The sequence below is a fragment of the Pseudochaenichthys georgianus genome, chromosome 13 (genome assembly GCF_902827115.2).
Source record: "Pseudochaenichthys georgianus chromosome 13, fPseGeo1.2, whole genome shotgun sequence".
NCBI classification, from domain to species: Eukaryota; Metazoa; Chordata; class Actinopteri; order Perciformes; family Channichthyidae; genus Pseudochaenichthys; species Pseudochaenichthys georgianus.
The window spans coordinates 8,859,417-8,882,385 of NC_047515.1; the positions used below are offsets into that span (position 1 = coordinate 8,859,417).

Sequence of the window (22,969 nt, forward strand, 5' to 3'; positions counted from 1 at the left end):
CGCTCGCCTTTTTCGTTTCAATTTTGCTTTTTGTATTTGAACCAGTGTAGCTCTGAATGCCATGAGACTCATCATCACAGATCCAACAACCATGTTCTCCAGGGCTATTTACACCACAGTATCTGCCCCCTCACCCATCTGTGGAAAACCATTTTTAACACACATCCATCTTCATCATCATTTGGTGGATCAGCGATGGAAAATGTCAGATATTTTTGACACTTGTACAGTAAAATAATACAGCCGATTGTACACTTCCTTTGCAAAAAAGGAACTCGTGTTGTGGACTGCTTGTTGGAGAGAGATTACAAACAGTGGAATGTGCTCAACCTGTTGGTATATTGTTACACATAAAAGACGCTTCACAGTTCTTGTTTCAATATATTTTATCTTTTTTTTTCCAGCTTAGTACTGAAATAATTAAATTGCCAACAATTGATATACAAAATGGTATGTTTATGTAGCCCTTTGTGTATGCTTTTCAAAGAAACAGCTCAACACTACTACTGTAGGTTAAAACAAGGGACAGGAGTGAAAAGAGGAGTGTGTGTGTGTGTGTGTGTGTGTGTGTGTGTGTGTGTGTGTGTGTGTGTGTGTGTGTGTGTGTGTGTGTGTGTGTGTGTGTGTGTGTGTGTGTGTGTGTGGTGTGTGTGTGTGTGTGTGTGTGTGTGTGTGTGTGTGTGTGTGGTGTGTGTGTGTGTGTGTGTGTGTGTGTGTGTGTGTGTGTGTGTGTGTGTGTGTGTGTGTGTGTGTGTGTGTGTGTGTGTGTGTGTGTGTGTGTGTGTGTGTGTACGAGCACGAGCACGAGCACGCACACTGGCTGCCCTAAAGTGCTCCACTGATGATTACCAGCCTTACACAAGCTTGCAGTTATCTGTCTGTAGACGGACCCATCCATCTAAGTGCTAAATAAACTACTATACCCTTAAGGGCACTAACCATGGGGACCAATATTGTGTGTAAGTGTGTGTTGCGGGCCTGTGCATCTGGCCTCCTCTCCACTCCTTCCTGGCTTATACCCAATTCATGCAAATTCTAGATTTATTTTGACTGGACTGTGTTTTCCATCAGCTCTCACCATACTGACTGTTTGTCCAAATTCTCATCAGTTGTTACTTCAGAGCTTGCTATAGGGGGCTGGTTTTCAATAAGAATGAACCGATTGGAAATAATGACCCTAAACACAACTAAAACCTCTTTTTTCTATCTTACAACTGTGGTCAGTCATTTTGAACATTTGTCTTGCTGTTTGATCCCTGATACAGCACTAAAGAATCAGGTCACTCAAATGACTTTAAAATGTTCACTTGCATCTATCGCAGGGGTTCCCAACAGTATTTGCTTTTGACCATAGACAAAACACATTTTATTTTAAAGCTGGTACCAATATTGAATCTATACATCCTTAAATATGTATTGTGTTAACATAAACACATAAAAAAACAAAATGTAAGGATATTCGGACCGAATGTGAACTTGACAGTGTAAAAAAACCCAGCTTTTGGATGTCAAATGTGTGCCCGAATGGTCTGAAACGTATAGGGCTGCTCGATTATGGCAAAAATCATAATCTCGATTATTTGGGTCAATAATTGTAATTGCGATTATTAAATGCGATTATTCATTGACTTTGAAAACATCCATTTATTGGAGAGAAAAAATGTGAACAGTATGTTTTTAACAGTTGATTACCCTGAACTTTAAGTATAATTCAACTGAAAAACCAAACAAAAATAAAATTATTAAAACAAAGTAATAATAAAAAAAAAAAAAAAATCGTTTTATTTCGATTACGTTGTTTTCGTAATCGCCGCAATCGCGATTAAAATACGATTAATTGAGCAGCCCTAGAAACGTAGCATTTCTCTGACAATGTTGTGATTTATTGGTCAATAAATATAAATCTGTATTTAGCTATTATTTGCCAAAATACCAACATGGACCGATATTGTGCCTCAAAGCACGGTGTCAACTTTGCAACCCCAGAAGTTATGAGTAATTGAATCGTAGTTTTATTTTAGGTATGAAAAGGTACAGTCATTTACCAGGTTGAACATATTTTTATTTTTGTCGTCTCCCTATGATAGTAATCAATTTGCAAGTGTAGCACTGCCGCTCATTCAAGTCATTCCTAATTTGACTGGAAACAAAAGAAATAGACCCTATGACAACTCAAATAGTAGGGACACATTGAAGGAAAAGTTACTGTTTATGTCATGATTCTGTCGGGTTGGAGGCAGACATTTTAAAGATCGGAATCACTTTCTGCATGCCTGCATACCGTTAAAGGTAAGGGAGGAATATTCTCATTGAGGTGAACTGACCCTTTAAAGATGTGCGGAGTGAATATTTATAGTTGTGGGACAAGCATAGCTCTGTGGCGAACTGATGAGATTTTGCCTCCAATGGAAAGTGTGAAACGTTTAAATGAAAACGCTTTAAAATGAATTTGCGCTGCAACATTGCTGAAAATGTGATGCCTTCGATAGGAACCCCAGTGTTTTTGTTTGAAATGAATGAAGAAAAGAAGCTTTGCCTTGCTGTTGCTTCAGTGCTGTCGGACGTCTCCCTCTCTAGCAGTGATGTGAGGGCTCTAGCTGAGGAGGTCCAGCCTTAGCCCCCCCCTTAAAGGACGCTCAGCTACAGTCTCGATGCTTCGGCTTCAACAAGCACCCTTAACCCTCTGGGGGGCCGAGAACCTTTTTCCAGGGCAGAGGTGGCGATGAATGTTACCTGCAGTCGGTATTTCCAAGCAGTTCGTAACACAGATTTATATTCGGCAAAAAATGTATTATTCCAGTGACAAATGGTCAATACATATATTCTAGTAATTAATGACAACATATATTGGAAAACATCCCGAAATACTACATTTATTTTCATCCCAGGGTTCATTTTGTTCTTCTGTATACCTACACTGACTACATTTCATCAAAGGTCACATGCCGACCTTTTGAATTGCATTCTGGTCTATTAGGGCTACTTATTTGGAGCTATTTGCAAGACATTTTTTGTGTTTTCTTTTTCCTGTACCTATACCATAAAAGTGATTTTTACACAAAGCATTTTCTGTCCAAATTCAGGCTGAACTCTCACAATGTTGTTATACTTTCCGTCTGGCCAAGAAAAATGAAGAAAATGGACACGGAATGTTATTTTAAACAGTGTTGAAGTGTCAATAACTCAGCTGTCTGTTAGAATGTAAGATTGACAATACCTATGAGTCATTATGATCTGCTGACACCTGAAAGGGTGAGAGGGCGTGAGCTTGCTGGGAAATATGGACAAAGTTAAATATGTTCAATAAAGCTGTGATATCTCCAACAAGCCTGTTTCTCTCTACCAGTCCAGATGATGGACACCAAATGTTTCACTGTTGTCTTGTTACTGCTTAACTGTTAGCTGCAAAAACATTAAAACGTATATCATTGATCACAAAAGCCAAATGCATTTTGTTCTTGTCTTCACACATTAAACTACAAATCAATCACATCCCGGTGAAATAAAACATGGCCAAACACATGTCATAAATATTTAAAGGTCACCTATTATGCAAAATGCACTTTTTGATGTCTTTTATACATAAATATGTGTCCCAGGTGTGTAAGGAGACTCACAAAGTGTCAGAAAATACAACCCTCTCTCTTTGACTCCTTATCTCTAAAAACGGGGGTAACGGAGCTGATCCAGATTTGCTGAGAACTTGACGTCATTACTAAAATGTGGGCTGGCTTTACATTGACCTCCTGGCAATGTTCCGCCCATATCCCAACCCAGAGCCATTTAATAGAAGAGTTACGACATCTCCGTTCACTCCGATGGACCACTTTTTTACAGCAATGGCGGATCGTGGAGCCTCTCAATCGTTCCCCGGAAGTTAGCGCCAAGGCTATCAGAGCTGTGGAGTTGCAGCATAATACACCGTTCGTGACGGACTTTTAAAGGTAAGAAGAAGTTTAAAGATGTATATTGCGGATATTATCAGTACATCTGATTCAAATGAACATGTGTATTAAAGGATGTCAGTGGATTATCCCTAAATTAGTAGATTTAGGGAACGTTTACAGATAACAGATTAAGGTAGCATACCGAAGCAAGTTAGCAACACACGTTGAACAGCCTTTTAATTGTAAATTCCGTTCTCTCTGTGTCATTTCGTCAAACATGTTGAATTAGAGAAGAGGGGCTTCTAAACGGGATTGTATGCGGGGGTGGAGGGAGTTAAATATTAGATAAATATATAACTTTGGTGCGTGTAAGAGTGAGTGTTTTTAGCAGAGCCATATTGTGTCCTTGTGATTCTGTTGATTATTACCTGTCTGTATAATGTTGCAGCCCAGCTGATTCTGGATTGGTGGCAAAGGGAGAGGCACTTAAGTGAGAGTGAAAACACAAGGTACGTTTAATACTACTGTTTTATATAAGTAAACACGTTATCTCCCCAAGGCAATAGGTGTGCTGTGTGTGTATAACCCTTTCTCCTGTCTGTTGCTCCCTCTCTCAGCACAAGAACCAGAGGGGGGTTCAATGGAGCCTGAATACCTGCACTGAGACCCTCACCCTGCACCCTGAGTCTCAACTCTGTGTTTTTCAAGCCTTTCCCTGTTTTTTTGTATTAAACAAAACATTAAGTTTTCCCAATGGTGTGATTTTCGTTTTGTGAAAAAGTGCAAATGCAGTGTTTGTATATAAATCACATATTTTGTTGCTGTTGGTCGTGAAATTGCTCCTGCTGACTTGAGCCAGCCATTTTTTCCTCCGCTCTGTGACAGTGGGGAAGCCGTACATTCGTACTCCTTTCTCTGAGCGATTTGAGCATCCCCAGGCAGCACATCAAACCATGGTGGCGACTAGGAGGCAGCACAGCAAACCATGGTGGTGACTAGGAGGCAGCACAGCAAACCAGGACAACACGGAGGAAAAGGCACCGACAAACTGCATGATATGCTCTTCTATGTTTATTGAATTCCATGTATTTGCAATGGATGTTCCTAAAGCAACACATTTAACATCATCATCATCATCATCATCATCATCATCATCATCATCATCATCATCATCATATCCTGTCGGTCTCCTGTCCTTTCTGAAAGCCATAAAGACGACATTAGTCATTTAGATAACTTGTGTCCTCAATTACCAGGGGATTACTGAAACTACTATGAATTTAATAAAATGGTAGAAATGAATCCAATCTGAATTTTAAAGCATTACTTTAGATCCCCTCCCTCTAAATGTATCCATAAACATTAGAAAGTGATCCTCCTGACTACCATACAAGTTTAAGAAGATAATATTGATTTGAAAGAATTCAAAGCTATAAATAAACAGCAACAGGCTCTTTAACCAAGGCACTGTTATTAACATGTAAACTAGTTGTTCACACTAATCCTAATATTATCACTTAATATTAGCAAATTCGATTTTATTTTTGAAAGCATATTGATGTAAATACATACACATATCGATTTGTTGTATAAATATTGCGAATCAAAACCTTTATTCACTAATAATTACCAAAAATCGTAGTTCTATCTCCTGTTATCAATGCATTCACATTGCCCGCCATGAACTTCCGGGGAACGATCCCTCGTCTACATGAACCACGTGACGATAACCGTTTTTGGACTTCCGGTGTCGTAACTCTTCTATTAAATAGCTCTGCTCTTACCGTAATGGCTCCTAAAAACACGAGCTTCAAACCAACGTGGGGGCAAGTTTGACTGTCTGTTTTGAAGTGAAGACTAGCTTGACTGCTGTATATGAAGGTAGATATGGTGCAAAATGCGAGAGCGTGAAAACCTGATGTGAGCACTTGCAGAAAAAAAATCTGAGCTTGTGTGCATACATTTACACTTGTATAAAATATCCACGTAACTGTGAACCAAATGCACACTTGCAGGGTGCGAACTGGAGGGGAGCAGGGGGAGCTATAGCTCCCCTAGTGGTGACATGAGCTCCCCTGGGAACATGGTTTGTGAAATTTGGGGGGAGCTCTCTAAAATACTGATATGATGACCAAATAAATTCCATTTTGGGCATGTTTTTTTTTTCAAAGGTGTAAAATAAGTGAAATAAAATTATATTTAGAGTTTATGATTCATGAAAAAAGTGTCGCCTGCTTGCACCGTGCACGCTGCCCGCAGCTCCACCCACTACCCACTCAGTCACAAGCTCCTTTAGTTAGCACTGCATGTTTACCAGGCATTGTTGCTGCTGCTGACATGTCGACAAGAAAAAAACAACATAGCAATTTCTTTAAAAAGACGGCCAAACAACCTGATCAAGAAGACCAACCGAATGTAGCTGGTGGGAGCATATCGTACGTTGTGACTGCTGCTACAACAGAACCGAGAGAGGAGGGAGCTAAGGTCAGTGCTAGTGCTAACTTGACAGCTAACGTTAACTTGGGGGCTGAAGAGACACAAGAAGACGAGCCGTTGTGTAGTGTGTGTGGCGTCGCGTCTCTCCAGGCAGTGAGAGGGTTGTGTTGTGCTATAGCTGTATTATTAATATTAATATTGTTCATGGTTGGTGCCGCTGGCTGCTCTTATCGCGTGTGTTCGGCTCTGTGTAGGCTACAGCCATAATAGGCTATAGCTAGTGCTGCGTACCTGGACTCACATTCAGGTTCAGGTCCGGACTCAAGTCCAGAGGTTCAGGTTCAGGTCCGGACTTATAAGTCCGGACCTGAACCCATGGCTTGTGTCAAGTTGTGCGAGTAACTAAAGTGAACTTATTGTGAGCTAATTATCAATTGAAATTAACTCATAAACAACTGACATTCAAACTCGTCAGGTTTATTGTGCTCCCTTCCAACTTGTGTCTACATTTCTCTAAAAAGTACAAATGTAAAAAAAACACTTTTTTCCACTTAGTCTACAAATGACTTATGACAGCAACTACAGTGAACTACTACAAAGTTCAATATAATAATAATGTTTACATTATACAGTACATACTACATACATAGTGATGTACATACATACTGTTAGAAATTAAAATCAATGTTGATATGGCGTAATTTTGAATTAAATACACTATTTAATTTAAATCAGTTTTATTCTGAAAATCCGGAAGTTCACACTATTTACTTAATACTTTTATTCTGAAAATTCTTCACTTCCGGTTATCATTAGCATGTGGGGAAATGCTACGTCTTCAAACCGTGAATCGAAGGTGAAATGACATGTGATGTTGTACACTGAGCACACTGGGATTAGCACTCATTTATTCACACTGAATCACGTTTATCAGGGAATGTTTAAATAACCACAGACACCAGAATATACGTAAGTGCTAGTTTTTTTGCGAGTCCAAGTACCGGTTCCTGACGTTCCGGTTTTAACCGGACTTGAACCGAAACTTTTTACAAGTCCAGTACCGGTTCGGCGTACCGGTACGCAGCACTAGCTATAGCCCATGTGAAACAATGTAGCCTGTTTTTGAGTCATTTTAAGTTGATTTCATTAAACAGTCAAACGTTACATTGGTGGTCCGTGGATTATTTATTATCAAGTTGATTGAAGTTTGCGTAGCCCATACATGCTCGGGAAATCTGTTGACATGAACATGATCCATCGGGACGTTTCATGTAAATGTAGACCTGTGGCACCACCCCGTGTGCAACAGGTTTTCTCTTTATAATAGGCCTATGTCTGTGCTGTTGCCCCCCCCCCCCCCCCCCCCCCCGCAACAACAAAAATCCCGGTGTTCCGGTTTAACTGGTTCCCCGATCAACTGGTTGACAGATGTGGAGGCGTGGCCTTCGACAGAGATACACATTTCGATCGCTTCTTCTGTCGTTTACATAAATCTTTTGGTATATTTGGCTGGATAGGAACACATTGATGCACATTCAGTACCAGTGTGTGAGGTTGTAGTTACGATGGCGATATCCGATATATATATTACATCTTCTGTGGCTATCTACCAGCGATCATGTTTAATATGAAAGACACACACATACATCCCTTATAAAAACGCCATTCTGCAGCACTCATCCAGATAAGATGTGACTGTTAACTCGTTTTGCAAAGACAGCAGCAGAAATGTCATTGCTGCATGTGCAGGGATATTTAGACTTTAAAATGCTGATGGGTCATTAATCTTGGTCTCGGCAAACAATATTAGGAATCCTCTATTCAAACTACATAATATTCAGTGTCCATCGACATGAAAATAACAAAAAAGTTCATGCTGGACTCAAACCCGAGTCCCAACAGCAAAAGTCACTCCAGCCCTGCGCGTTATGAGTGCGCCACGGATCAACACGAAGTATTGAACCTTTTAGATCACACTTGTTAAAAAGTTCCAGAAAAATGCAACCCGACCATCATTTATAATGTGAGCAAATGTATGTACACTTTAAGCCATATAATATACATATTATAATATAGTATACTGACTGAGGTCTGTATCAAGCCTCATTAAGACCCACCGTGATCAGATATTCTAGTTTATCAGCCTGCGAGCCCACATTATGTTGTGATAAGTGTTAGTTTTACATATAAGTGTGTTCTAGTGCACACATTAAGTTCCAATATGCAAATCAGGCCATGTGTTTCGTGATATTTGCCATGCAACATTATGCTGTACAATATAATATAATATGACATTATGCTCACAATATAGACATTTTTTAAACGCTAACTTTCTAAATAGGCCTCCATTTCCTTTTGCTCTGTCTGCTAATGCAGTAGCTGATCGGATGTAAACCTGGACCAAAGCTGTTGCGCTAGAAACAGAATGCAATTTACAAAAAGGTTTATATTCTAGCAATACTGGCTGTCTTTTCTGTCTTGCGAAAGACTCACCAAAATAAAAATACTTAACAGCATAGGCATCATGTCCCCTATTGTGTGCTAAGGGCTAATCTTACATATTGCAACTATAATAACAGTGGCCAAATTCATGTTCTAATGTGCAATGCAAGCTTTGCTTCTGTAGCCTATAGTAGACTTACTCATTAGTGTGACAGAAGGAAAGACAACAACAATGATAGCAATCAATAATTAATGAATTTGAAAAATATTAAAATTTAATGAAAAATCAAGATCAGGATTACAATTATTAACTTCATTAATTATTTAAACGTGGTGCCGACTGACCTGTTCTTTACACGTGGTCTCTATGGTTACCCTAGTCTACAGGGATAGCACTTTTTAGTGTATATTCCTGTTTCCCACTTTTTTAGGAGAGTGCATTGGTGCATTTACGTAGTCACGTTGTGCCTCTTCACTTTTAAACTTTTAAAAAGAAACATTATTGACTGATAGTATCAGCTTTATTTGGCAAGTATGTATACAATTACAAGGAACATGGCCTTCTGTCCTGTTGGGATCCAAACCACACAGTGATGGATGTACTGAGAACAGACTGGATTATTGCAGAGTAATAATAATACATTATATTTGTATAGCGGGTTTCTCCAACTCAAATACGATTTACAGTATGAGGGAGGGTAGACAAACAAGGATAGGCAAACAAATGAATATAGTAAAATAAAATAAACCGAAAAGGCAGTCAAGAGGAAGTTGATTGAGAGGGGGGGGCTTATGGGTAGACAGAGTAGAGAGTACGGATCAGCAGCTCCTGAGGCAGGTATACTCTGGGCTGGTGCAGGAAGTGTTCTGCCATCAAGACTTGCAGGATGGGCAGAAATACTCATCCTCTGTGGGGGAGGACAGTCCCACGCACCCTATGTGGTACCACATATTGCAGGTGGTGCACTCAATCTGACAGGGAAAAAGAGAAATACTTTAGAATACTGTCAAACATTTTGTCAGGTTCACATCACTCATCCTGATTAGGATGTAAAATTAAGCCGTTTTAATTTCCTTAGACATTATTTATTTACATAGTATGGCAATGGGTGTCATATATAGGGTTACAATCTTAGCTGTGGTCCTTTCTGTTTGGAGTCTGTGTTGGTATGTTCCTTCAGCTGCTCCAGTGCCCACCGAAAGTGAAAAGACATGCAAGTTAGGTGAATTCAACTATACATTTGCAATAGCTGTGTGATAGTGAGTGTTCACCCAGTGATGTTGAGGTAACCTATCCAAGGTGCATCCCAGTCTTCCAGCAGAAGGACATGAATTTCTCTACATACCCACGTATCGATGTCCCCTTCAGCCCCCGAGCTGAGCTCCCCACAAGCCCTACAGAGCTGGGATAGGTCATCTGCAAAAAAGAAGATAATGTAGTTTAATGGCAATATAGACACATTCAAGTTTACCTGGTAGAGTTCTGTATACCTGAATTTGTCACCAGCGACATTGACATGTCCAGCCGCAACATGGCCACACCCTTCTGGTCAACAGCGTAGTCGATATTTTGGCCAGACAATATCTGCTCTGCAAGCTAAAAAGTGTCTGATAAGTATCATTTTGAGGACTTTTTAATAATGACAAATAGCTCCAGATATAATCAAATGTTTACCTTGCACACAAACACCCCGCATGCCGATGAGTCCTGTTGCTTAGGGTGAGCAACGGTTGCGCATGCCCATCTCCCTATTTTTGGACACTTTTTGCGGACCAATGCTCTACACACAAAACACACATTTATTACAGTTTGCCAATTTTAACATATGCCAAGGTAAAACCATTTAATTCAAGATCAGTTGAATCCTGTTAAAGGACAAAAATGCTTGAATGACCTTTTTGTTGCTCCCAAAAGATGATCCATGGTGTATGAATACATGTATTTGTCTATTGCACACATCCAAGCTGACATTTCATTCACCTTGTTACGTCTTTGCATTTTTGTATCTGTGCGTCTGTGGCCCCAAATGGGTCGACGAACAGGGACCGCCTCTCCTTTAGGTACATGATCTATGGAAATGCAAATACTAATTATAACCAACCCCTACATCAGATAGAGTCATGGTTCCGTCTAGATCTGTTTATGTTGAGGATTACTTACAATCAACGTCCAGTGTCCATGGCTGCAGACCGCTCCAACAGCCACATCGTATTTTAAAAGGTCCAACTAAAAAAATGATAATAATTACGACAACTAATACACTAACATAAGTATGTATTTGTGTGTATGGACATACAAACATACATATACACAAAACACATAGGCCTACTTATGTACAAAAAAAGAAATCCTAATATATAGTCCTACTCACACTTCTCAAAGAACCTTTGTGGGTTCCCTCCCAGAGCGACGTCATAAGGTAGGAGTCCAAGGTAAGAGCGCCAGCTTTCCTTCCTACCATGGTTATGTATGAATTGACGATCTAAGAGTACAAAAATAACTTGTGATACAATCTAAATAAATATCAGTCCAATATTCTTTTGTTTTGTAACTTACCTCTCCCTCCAACCACTTCCCTGGGGCCAAGTCCATTAGGTTCTCTGAATATACTTTGTATGGCCCAAACTTGCACCAGAGCGTCTGCTTTCTCCTCCCTGTCCATATTTGTCGGATTACTGGAAATATAGCAATGGAAGTTATTTGTGAAATGCATCATTTGGAGTGTACTTTCTGTCTGTTTACTTACAAAGTTCAGGATCCTTTGGTGCCATTTGGGCCTCGCCTTGCTGTGTGGTGGGTGTTTGTGTGGTGGGTGTTTGTGTGGTGGGTGTCTGTGTGTGCTGTGGACCAGCCAGAGGAGAGAGATCGGACAACTTTTGTAGTTTGGCAGGGATCCTCTCCTCTGGCTGGATATAATGTGTTAAATGATCAATGTTTGTCTGGAGCTTTGTGGTACCCTTAGCGAGTACTGCCTTTTTCCCCTCCAATTCCAGGATTGTGTAGGGTCCCAACCAGTCATCGTCCAGCTTTCCCCCTTTTATTTGCTCCTGTCTCACGTTCCTCCGCAACACCTGGTCCCCTACTTGGAAGTTGTCCTCCTGGCCCTTTTTCACTTTTCTTTTGCGGACGTTGTCCTGGCTTCGTTTCATTTTTTTTTTCACCTCTGTGAATACAGCCTTCTGTTTGTTCAGGCCTTCGTGGATCTCCTCCGTTGCGACCAGCCTGCTGACTTTGTCTTCTTTGACCTGCAACAAATCACAGTTAGAATTTTAGAAGACAGATGATCCAAATGAAAACGTTTGAAACGGATGACAACATTAGAACATCTTACCAGGTACTCCTTTGGCACCTCGGAGGGATACCTAGCCTCCCTCCCAAACATCAAATAGTAGGGGCTGTATTGTGTGGTCAGCTGCTTCTTTGTCCGAAGAACAAACATGGTGGACTGCAGAACCTGGTCCCAACGTTTGGGGTGACCAGCCACCATTTTGTTCAATGACCTTAAAATGCAGAATTCAAGTGTAGGCATGAGGAAGCAGGAGAGCTTATGGGTTCTCATGTATGATAAAGCAACATATTCATTAGGAAATGTGTTTGTAATTCTATGAAGAGCGTGAATTCCATCAGGTATTGAAAACCAATACCTCTGGATAGTGCCGTTTAACTTCTCCACAAAGCCATTGGTCTGTGGGTGGTATGCAGAGCACAGGCTTCTTTTTATGGCCAGTGTCTCACACAGGCCAGAGTTGACCTTGAAATTATCATTGGGACAAACAAGCAATAGATTAGCACAGCAACTACAGTTACATATTGGGGATTCATACTGCATCAACACTACCTTGTTGCAAAACTCTGAGCCCTGGTCTGTTAGCAGTCTTTGAGGTGCACCAAATTTGTAAAAGAAATCTAGGATACAATTGGTCACCTCTTCTGCTGTTTTAGTCTTAAGTGGGTAGGCCTCTGCCCATTTGGTGAAATAGTCAACCATTACACATATGTACTGGTTGCCACCATCTGTTACTGTGAGTTTACCCACTAAGTCCATCCCAACCAGTTCCAAAGGCTCCGTAACCTGGGGGGAAATAAATACATGAGCATTACAGTAAATCACTGTTGACGTGTTTCTACACTGACAATACCAGTATGCCATGGTTTATTTTACCTCTATCGGACTGTACTCCTGCTTCTCCTTAATGTTGGCTCTCTTGGCCTGGCACTGTGGACACTGAGCAATCTAAAACAGACAAACATCAGTTATGAGAAATATTTAGTGCAAATAAATTATATGTTAAACTGATAGGGTGTTTGCGCATACAGCATCAGCAATTTTGAAATACACATTACACTCCTCTGTGCTACTTTTGAACCTGAATGTGTATTCCACCTCATTATTTTGAAGATACCAACTCACCCACTCACGTATGTCACCCTCCATGCCAGGCCAATAGTACCGAGCAATGATGGCACAGTGAGTCTTCTCCACTCCGCAGTGTCCACCAATATTGCTGCAGTGAAACTCCGCAAACAAATCGTTTGCTTCTTCAGCAGTAGAGACCACTTTGGCAAGGTGCTCGGTTTGATTATTTTTGCGCCTGCAGATGTAGTACAGTTCTCCGTCTGGTGTTTATATGACATAATATTAGATGTATTAGTTTTACCATAGCATATTATCATTGTTTTCTAGAGTCCATATGCATCCATACCCTTTATCGTGAAGGTGTCAGCTCTCCTCTTCATGACATACTGCTCTTTCTTGGTTGACCCCTCAGGATACTGGTGGTGGACTTTCAGATCCAGAATTTGTTTTACAATTCTGGGATCCATTTCCTAACGCTCTCTGTCCCTCCTCCTACTCCAACACCTACTTACACCTGTCTCGCCTATGCGCCTACTCCTGCCTACCTACTTACCCTCACGTATTCATACACAAACAAATTAATACAACAAAGACAAACAAACAAAGTGACAAATACACGGAAACGTACAATACCAGCCTCTCTCAAATACACACAGTTGCACCTCAATTACTCACCCACAACCACTCACCAGGACAATCACTCTCACAGGCAACGCTCAATCACTCACTATATCTCACTTTCACTCACTATCTCACTATCTCTCGCTATCTCTCTCTTTATCTGTCTATCTATCTATCTCTCTATCTCTCTCTCACTATCTCTCTCTTTATCTGTCTATATCTATCTATCTATCTATATCTATCTCTCTCTCTATCTCTCTCTCTCTCTCTCTCTCTGTATCTCTCTGTATCTCTCTATCTCCTCACTACCTCACAACATTGTGAAAGGTTAATCAAATTGATATAGACTGGACCCATGCCCCAATTAATGATAAGTCTGTACACCTGATACCCATTTATACAAGTATAAACGAGTATCAAATCGAGTCGACATCATATTAATAACGATATATGATACAAATGTAAGACTGACAACAAGAATAGTTTGTAAAGGATTTATTGACGTTAGAATTATTAACAAAGCACTTATATACTAATAAAGGAATGGCTTATCTAAAGCCAGTTGAGTAGCACTTTAAATGTTTTGGCTCTATGAAACCTGATGTACTTTATGATTCTGTTTTCTTCAAGTTTGTATCTTCTTGGTCTTATGCACTTATTGTAAGTCGCTTTAGATAAACGTGTCAGGTAAATGCAATATCATATAATGTAATTGACATGAGTGTTTTGAACACTGTTATTTTATTCTGGATTCTCTGGGTAGTATCGTGTTGATCCGTGACGCACTCATAACGCGCAGGGCTGGAGTGACTTTTGCTGTTGGGACTCGGGTTTGAGTCCAGCATGAACTTTTTTGTTATTTTCATGTCGATGGACACTGAATATTATGTAGTTTGAATAGAGGATTCCTAATATTGTTTGCCGAGACCAAGATTAATGACCCATCAGCATTTTAAAGTCTAAATATCCCTGCACATGCAGCAATGACATTTCTGCTGCTGTCTTTGCAAAACGAGTTAACAGTCACATCTTATCTGGATGAGTGCTGCAGAATGGCGTTTTTATAAGGGATGTATGTGTGTGTCTTTCATATTAAACATGATCGCTGGTAGATAGCCACAGAAGATGTAACAGTTTAATCTGGGCGGATCCCATTTCCCCTGAGCGAATCAGTTTACCTGAGAGGATCACAGTTTAACACAGCTGAAAACTTCTCCACGCTGCTTTCAAACTCTGAGTAAACAATGTACGCTTCACTGGGAGGCTGTCTGAAGGTGTACACGGGTCTCAGATGGACTTGGTATCACATTAGGAAAGATATTCAGTGATAATTCGGGCAACAATAGCTGGTTTTAAGGATTTATTCGAGCGGATCACAGCTTAACACAGCTGAAGACTTCTCCACGCTGCTTTCAAACTGTGAGTAAACAACGTATGCTTCACTTGGAGGCTGTCTGAAGGTGTACACGGGTCTCAGATGGACTTGGTATCACATTAAGAACGATATTCAGTAATAAGTCTGCCAACAATAGCTGGTTTAAATGATTTATTGGAGCTCGCAATGTTTTGAACAGACATGCCCATGTCAACTCGTTTTTCTTTTTGTAGTCCTCGCTGTTCGCGTCCGGATATCGCCATCGTAACTACAACCTCACACACTGGTACTGAGTGTGCATCAAAGTGTTCCTATCCAGCCAAATATACCAAAAGATTTATGTAAACGACAGAAGAAGCGATCGAAATGTGTATCTCTGTCGAAGGCCACGCCTCCACATCTGTCAACCAGTTGATCGGGGAACCAGTTAAACCGGAACACCGGCTCCCCTGGAGACCGTGGTATGGTTCGCACACTGTACACTTGTATAACATATCCACGTAACTGTGAACCAAATTTACACTTGTAAAAAATATCCACGTAACTGTGAACCAAATTTGAAATCACAGAAGAAAAAAAAAAGTTTTGTAGCTTGTAGAAAAAAAATGAACTTAGTGATGAAATGTTCACTTGCAGAAAAATACATATTTTTTAAATATATTTTCCATTACAATTGCAACTTTATTTATTACAACCTTTCAAATCAGTCATTACAACTTGACGAATCTGCGGTCTTGACTTTTGCTACACTTCTTGCGATAAATGTGTCGCAAAAGTAATTTTCACCTGTAGATGTGGGGGGAGGGAGGGGGGTTGGAGCGAAGGGGCGGAGCTATCAGAAGGACGAGGCTCGGGTGACTGGAGACTGCGGGGCTAACGGTTCGTGTCGCTACCAGTCCGCTGACATGGCGCATAAATCAACGGTACATTTTGCCTATTACTTGCCCAGTATTACTTTGAATATTATTACTGTGATTGAGGATTAAATCCGCTTTGAAGACCACCGTTTTATATCGTGCAGTTTAGCGGCGAAATGACGTCAGTCAGCCAGCTAACGATAGCTTTGTTGAGTTTATGCTAGCTAAACAAGTAGTGGTTGTGGTCTATACAGCAGTAATTCATATATTATAGCCTACTGCTTTGGCACTAACGGTTGATAACCGTTTATGAAAATAAAACCAATTGAACTCTATCTATCACTATAGTCTAAAATATTGCATAAGCTAGGATCAACATTTCTTTTAATTTAAACTAAGAGGCCCAAACCTTCAAAAGTCTTCAGACCATAAATGCATCCTTTTAGCTGTAGAGAGTAAATACATTTTGAATAAGTAATAATTGAGGTTGGTAAAGAATAAGGCTGCTAGATTGATCGCTATGGATCCATTAATCAGGAAATGAAATTGATTGGCTGTGCTATACAAATTACATATATGTATATATTTTTTTTAAATATTTTCCTGCCTTTATTGAAGTGACAGGGAGAATGACAGAGGGGATAAAACGCAGCAAACCATGCAGGATTTGAACCTGGATCCTCAGCAGTTGTACCATACAATCTTCAACCTAAAGCTCACCTATTATGCTATATTTGATCAATATATTATAGGGCCATATCTATTCGAAACAAGTCTCTGAAGTGTTTTGCTCAAAATACCAAACAGATCACCCAGTGTAGCATGCCTCATACCCCTCTATTTCAGCCCTGTTACAAAAGTGCTGATTATTAGTGCGGGGGGAGGGGGATTCAGCTAGCCGACTGTATATGGGGACGATAGGTTGGGACCATAGACTGTATATATATCCATTATTCTTACTGAACATGTTAGATTACACATTCACATCTGACTGAAGATTGGACCCATTTATTTGTGACATTGCAAACTCTGCGGTACAAGGCACAAGTGATGTGAAGCTCATAAAGTGAGGCAAATAGAAATAATCAGCTGATGGAGTGTAGATGTGGAAATAGCTGCATTCGATCAGCTGACTGTTTTTACAATAAAAGTTGTTTATAGTGAATGTCCCGTACTGGTCTTAACATCTCATAGCATCAGCTTTTAATGATCCTCTTGGATGTTCTTCTTGACCCTCAGAGAAGGAGAACATGTCGTGTCTTTCGGGCATGTCCTTTCCTAACAAAAATTACAGGAAACATAAAACATTATTGCAGAACAAGTGTGTTATTTATGAAAGAGGTGTGTTTGTATGTTATGGGGCTGTTGATATAATAATTTTTTAATTGTAATCAGATTATGAATGAACAGTATGAAATTCATCAACATTGAAATATATGTTATCAAAATAATATTTAACTGTTATCAAAACGTAGTGCAACTGTAGAAGCTTGCTCTGTTGTCTCACTGAAAGAATAACTTTTACCAAGTTTTTTTACAGACAATATTGAGAGATAAATAGTAGCAGTTCTCACTATGTGTTAAATGTCTTTGCCTTCAATACATTAAATTAGAAAGCTGACAAAGTCATATTGCTTGTTAACATCTAAATGTGACTTTTTGCATGGAAAAAACCCTCAACTTAACTGATGTGTAGGTGATCTAGTATTTAGTATTGTTTAATGGAATGTATATCAGTGTATTCAAGTCAATACTTCATTCATTTAAACCAATATCTTTCTTGATTCTTTGTACAGTATGAAAAAAGAGTATTTGTACCTGTGCTAAAGTTCACTGCTGTGAGGAGTCCAGTTCTGTCTCTCACTCTCTGGCCCAGCCTGTCTGCATCACCTGGACACCTTAAACAAACAGATATATATATGTAAAGTACCATAAACAATATAACTGATTCTCTTCTGTTGAACATGTTGGATTGTGTATTGTCCGAGTCAGGGTCCTTTTTATTTTACTGTAACTTTGGAAATTGTGTTACCAATGCTTACTGTTTATTTGATATCAATTTGTAATACAATTAATAAAAACAACAAGGTTTGGGTTCGTTCTTCAGATGACTGTGACGTTAACTTGTAAGCTCAATAATGAACTCCAGCTCAACCAACCATATTGTAATATCTAAGTAATCATCTTGAAATATGACATTAATAATTGTAATATACACACATCTTATTGTGAGGTTGATTTCACATACACTACTTCGACGTTAGCTAAATAGAAAATAGCATGGATAATTTACAAAGGCTTTAAAAACACAGCAGGAGCCCAAGACAATTATAAAACTTGTCATTATTTCAGTACAGTTCAATTGGTTTTATTTTCATAAACGGTTATCAACCGTTAGTGCCAAAGCAGTAGGCTATAATCAGGGTTGGGAGGGTTACTTTGTAAATGTAATCAGTTACTGATTACTGATTACATGGCTCTGAAAGTAATCCGAATACAGTTACAGTTACGTGTCTTTAAAAAGTAACGTAATCAGATTACTTTTGGATTACTTTCTTTTTCCATCTAAAATGGGTATGTTTTGGTGAACAGGAGACACAAAAAGAAGCAAAAGGAAACTGAATGTGTTTTTACTGTTTTAATGGCTTATAAAGAGCACAACTGAAACATCACATCTGAAACGATTTAACAACATAATACACTTGTTGGGGATGCAGCTTGGGATGGGAGGAGTGAGTCAGGGACACGGCTTAGAAAGGGCGTGTCGCCTTCTGTCCTGCCAGTGTTGGCAGGACATGAATTAAAATGTCGAACTCGGACTTCATTTTAAGGACATTTCAGCCAGGGGTGTAGACAGGGGCGGACTGGCCATCGGGACGTTCGGGACGAATCCCGATGGGCCGGTATTGAAGTGGGCCGGTCGGACGATGTGGGCCGGCCGGTAACCGGCAGGGCTCGACATTAAATGGCCCGCTGGCCCTGAAGCACTATTAAGACACCCCAGGCCAGCATAACGTACTTTCCACTTGCCCGCGCTCGGGCCACTAAAAAAATTGTCCTGTGGTATTGGTATTTTGACTAGCAATTTAGTTAAATTGTTTCGTTTATCAACGCTACAACATAGCGTTCCGTGAGTCGGTTGTTGTTGTTGGGTGAAAAGCAAACTGCTGTTTGCTGCGGAGCGCAGCGCGAGCAGGCTCCTGTGAGCTAGACTATCGCGCCACCTAACCATTCGCCAAAATGTTTTTAATACCAGCGGTAACCGGCCAAGCGCCGGGCAAAAAACAATCTTCAAATAAAAGAAAGTCACCGGAGGAGTTAAAGGAGAGTGACAGGGAGCATGAGAAGAAGAGGGAGAGAAAGTTTCAGCTTGATCGATGGAGTTGGCTTCTAGTGGTGCGGTCACGCGTCCTAAAACCCTTTTATAATCTATCGATTAGATTTATGATTCGGAAATTATAAAAGTAGAGTAGACATGTGGAGATTATCCGGCTGAACAAAACGTGCATTTATCAAATAGGTTTGTTTTCCACAGACCTTATTTCCAGCTATTTTACAAAACCCTGTGGAGAAATCCCATTGCTTTTTGTCGAGGGAACCAGCAGCTACTTCCTGGTTTTAGGACGCGTCACCTCTCAATATGATGCCAATATAAACAAGGTCTTCTGTCGGCTCTGTACATCAATGCCGACCTATGCTGACAAGTAAGTGAAGAGTAGACAATATAAAGGTATTGGCGAAATGTCCCAGCAGTTTAGGATAATGAAGGTTCTAATCAAATCAATTACATATAGCCATTACATGTCTAACTCCTAATGACTGGAAGGCAGAAAGCGTATTATACAAATAATAATACTCATAAAAATAGCAGACATTTTTTAACAATGACCACAATATCATTATTTTAATAAACCAAATATGAACAGAGGGCCAGTGGCATTTTACCCTTAATGTCTACCTCTGCGGTAAGTCACTAGCGCTGCTGCCCGCAGCTGTTTTATAGAAGGAAAACCTGCTTCACTTCATGACATCTCTGCAGCGCCAGGAGGCAGCGGGAGGGTTAACTCAGCCTCTGAGAAGACGAGCTCGCACCGCCTTTCGCACCGCCTTCACTGTGTTTACCTTCAGAAATAATCATTAGTAAGGCTAAAGAGCGACCGCAGGCTGATGTGTTTTAACCACATACCTCTATATACACACACGCGATTTAAACGCAGACTTTTGTTCCTCCGTGTTTCGTTGTTATTGTTTCAGAGCGAGCAGACCCGCGATTTTTTTTCAAACGCTTTTTTGGCCCATCTGCGGTGGTAATAGGTTTTGTGCGCTGTGATGATTCCGCTGTACCTTTAGTAATGAATATTAAATGTTGTGAGGAAATCTTTCCACCAATAATTCCAATAAGTAATCCAAAATGTATTCACTTCAGGTTTACGAAAGTAACTGTAATCAGATTACTCGTTTTTCAAATGTAACGCGAGCTGAATACAGTTACTTGATTTTTGTATTCTGATTACGTAACGCCGTTACATGTATTCCGTTACAACCCAACCCTGGCTATAATATATGAATTACTGCTGTATCGACTACAACCACTACTTGTTTAGCTAGCATAAACTCAACAGAGCTAGCGTTAGCTGGCTGACTGACGTTATTTCGCCGCTAAACTGCACGATATAAGACGGTGGTCTTCAAAGCGGATTTAATCCTCAATCACAATAATAATATTCAAAGTAATACTGGGCAAGTAATGGGCAACATTTACCGTTGATTGATGCGCCATGTCAGCGGACTGGTAGCCGTTAGCGAACAGGCCCCGCTGTCATCCGGTTCGACCTGACTGTGACTGTGACTGACCCAAGCCTCGTTGTTCTGATAGCTCCGCCCCTTCGCTCCAACCCCCCCCCCCTCACCTGTATTTTTCTGCAAGTGAACATTTCATCTCTCAGTTCATTTTTTTTCTACAAGCTACAACACTTTTTTTTTCTTCTGTGACTTCAAATTTGGTTCACAGTTACGTGGATATTTTTTACAAGTGTAAATTTGATTCACAGTTACGTGGATATTTTATACAAGCAGGGGCGGACTGGGACTACAAATCAGCCCGGGACTCTCGACCGGCCCACTTCGGTAGCGCCGGCCCACCGCAGACTTGTATTATCACTGGTCCCATTGTAACCAATGGCCCGGAGCATTCGTCCACAAAAAAAAATCGACTAATAATGAAGAAAATTAACACATTTGTTGCAATAGTAATGTATGCACTAACTACATTACTAGCCTACTTGTACTACAACATTTGAATCATCAGTTCTCATTTTCCTCAATTGTTCATATTTGGTTTATTAAAATAATGATATTGTGGTCATTGTTAAAAAAGTTCTGCTATTATGAGTATTATTATTTGTATAATGCGCTTTCTGCTTTCCTGTCATTAGGAGTTAGACATGTAATGGCCATGTAATTGATTTGATTAGAACCTTCATTATCCTAAACTGCTGGGACATTTCGCCAATACCTTTATATTGTCTACTCTTCACTCACTTGTCAGCATAGGTCGGCATTGATGTACAGAGCCGACAGAAGACCTTGTTTATATTGGCATCATATTGAGAGCAGTGCAGCCAGTGACGCGTCCTGAAACCAGGAAGTAAGCTGCTGGTTCCCTCGACAACGGGATTTCTCCACAGGGTTTTGGAAAATAGCTGGAAATAAGGTCTGTGGAAAACAAACCTGTTTGATAAATACACGTTTTGTTCAGCCGTAATCTCCACATGTCTACCCTACTTTTATAATTTTCGAATCATAAATCTAACCGATAGATTATAAAAGGGTTTTAGGACGCGTCACTGCACCACTCTATAGAAGCCAACTCCATCGATCAAGCTGGCTGAAACGTTCTCTCCCTCTTCTTCTCATGCTCCCTGTCACTCTCCTTTAACTCCTCCGGTGACTTTCTTTTATTTGAAGATTGTTTTTTGCACGGCGCTTGACCGGTTACCGCTGATATTAAAAACAATTGGCGAATGGAGGTGGCGCGATAATCTGTAGTGAAGGAGCGCGCTCCCGCTCACGGGAGCCTACTCCCGCTGCGCTCCGCAGCAAACAGCTGTTTGCTTTTCACCCAACAACGACAACCGACTCACGGAACGCTATGTTGTAGCGTTAATAAACGAAACAATTTAACTAAATTGCTAGTCAAGATACCAATACCACAGGAAACATTTTTTTAAAGCAATATTTTTAGTGGCCCAAGAGGGCAAGTGGAAAGTACGTTATGCTTCCGGGCCAGCGGGCCATTTAATGTCGAGCCCTGCCGGTTACCAGCCGGCCCACATCGTGCGACCGGCCCACTTCAGTACCGGCCCACCGGGATTCGTCCCGAACGTCCCGATGGCCAGTCCGCCCCTGTATACAAGTGTACATTTGGTTCACAGTTACGTGGATATTTTATACAAGTGTAAATGTAAGCAGTAAGCACACAAGCTCAGATTTTTTTTCTACAAGTGCTCACATCAGGTTTTACACGCTCTCGCATTTTGCACCATATCTACCTTCATAGCTGTACCCAGTCCTAGAAGGAGTGAGCAACATGAAGGCGTAGACAGCACATCCCATTTAAAGGTACAATAGCTGACCTGCCAAGCTCTTAAACATACGGTGATAAAAACATAAATATGTCAATGGCTGTTTATTGCGCGTGTGTGTGTAAACTGACATGCGCCACTATGGACTAGTGGCGCATGTCAGTTTACAAGGCAGGTTGCGTGTCACCTTTTTCCGGGATGAAGCAGCGCTCTACCTCTCATAACTGAAAGGAGATGGGACTTCAAGTTATGCTGTACTGGCCAAATATTATTGGTGAGACACATTCGGATGAATTTGAATGAATTTAGTTTTGTATTAGATTTAAATTCGTGGACGTCGCTTCACTGAGGCGCGTGATAACAACTGCTAGTTCACAGGCTAAAAACACATCAGCCAGAACCATAGACT

General features: G+C 40.4%; 1 protein-coding gene and 1 long non-coding RNA gene across 2 annotated transcripts; both read right to left on the reverse strand.

Moving 5' to 3' along the window:
* Positions 1–9,018: 9,018 nt before the first annotated feature.
* LOC117457556 (uncharacterized) lies at positions 9,019–12,253 on the reverse strand. The gene is made up of 10 exons (XM_034097704.2): positions 12,098–12,253; positions 11,513–12,011; positions 11,323–11,441; positions 11,138–11,248; positions 10,927–10,992; positions 10,747–10,835; positions 10,441–10,546; positions 10,257–10,362; positions 10,038–10,182; positions 9,019–9,946 (listed from the first exon to the last, which is right to left on the reverse strand). The coding sequence occupies exons 1-10, from the start codon at positions 12,251–12,253 to the stop codon at positions 9,943–9,945; spliced, it is 1,401 nt and encodes a 466-aa protein (XP_033953595.1). The 3' UTR covers positions 9,019–9,942.
* Positions 12,254–17,005: 4,752 nt separating this feature from the next.
* LOC139434929 (uncharacterized) lies at positions 17,006–20,822 on the reverse strand. Its single transcript, XR_011644220.1, has 3 exons — positions 20,739–20,822; positions 17,795–17,874; positions 17,006–17,254 (listed from the first exon to the last, which is right to left on the reverse strand). It is a non-coding gene; the product is annotated as an uncharacterized lncRNA (long non-coding RNA).
* Positions 20,823–22,969: the final 2,147 nt, after the last annotated feature.

Excerpts from the sequence above, each read along its gene's own strand:
- LOC117457556 (XM_034097704.2), bottom strand. The coding sequence starts at position 12,253 with ATGGTGGCTGGTCACCCCAAACGTTGGGACCAGGTTCTGCAGTCCACC. Across the intron at positions 11,249-11,322 it reads GGAAGTGGTTGGAGGGAGAG|ATCGTCAATTCATACATAAC; the intron begins GTAAGTTACAAA and ends TTGTACTCTTAG. Across the intron at positions 10,993-11,137 it reads ACAAAGGTTCTTTGAGAAGT|TTGGACCTTTTAAAATACGA; the intron begins GTGAGTAGGACT and ends TCATTTTTTTAG.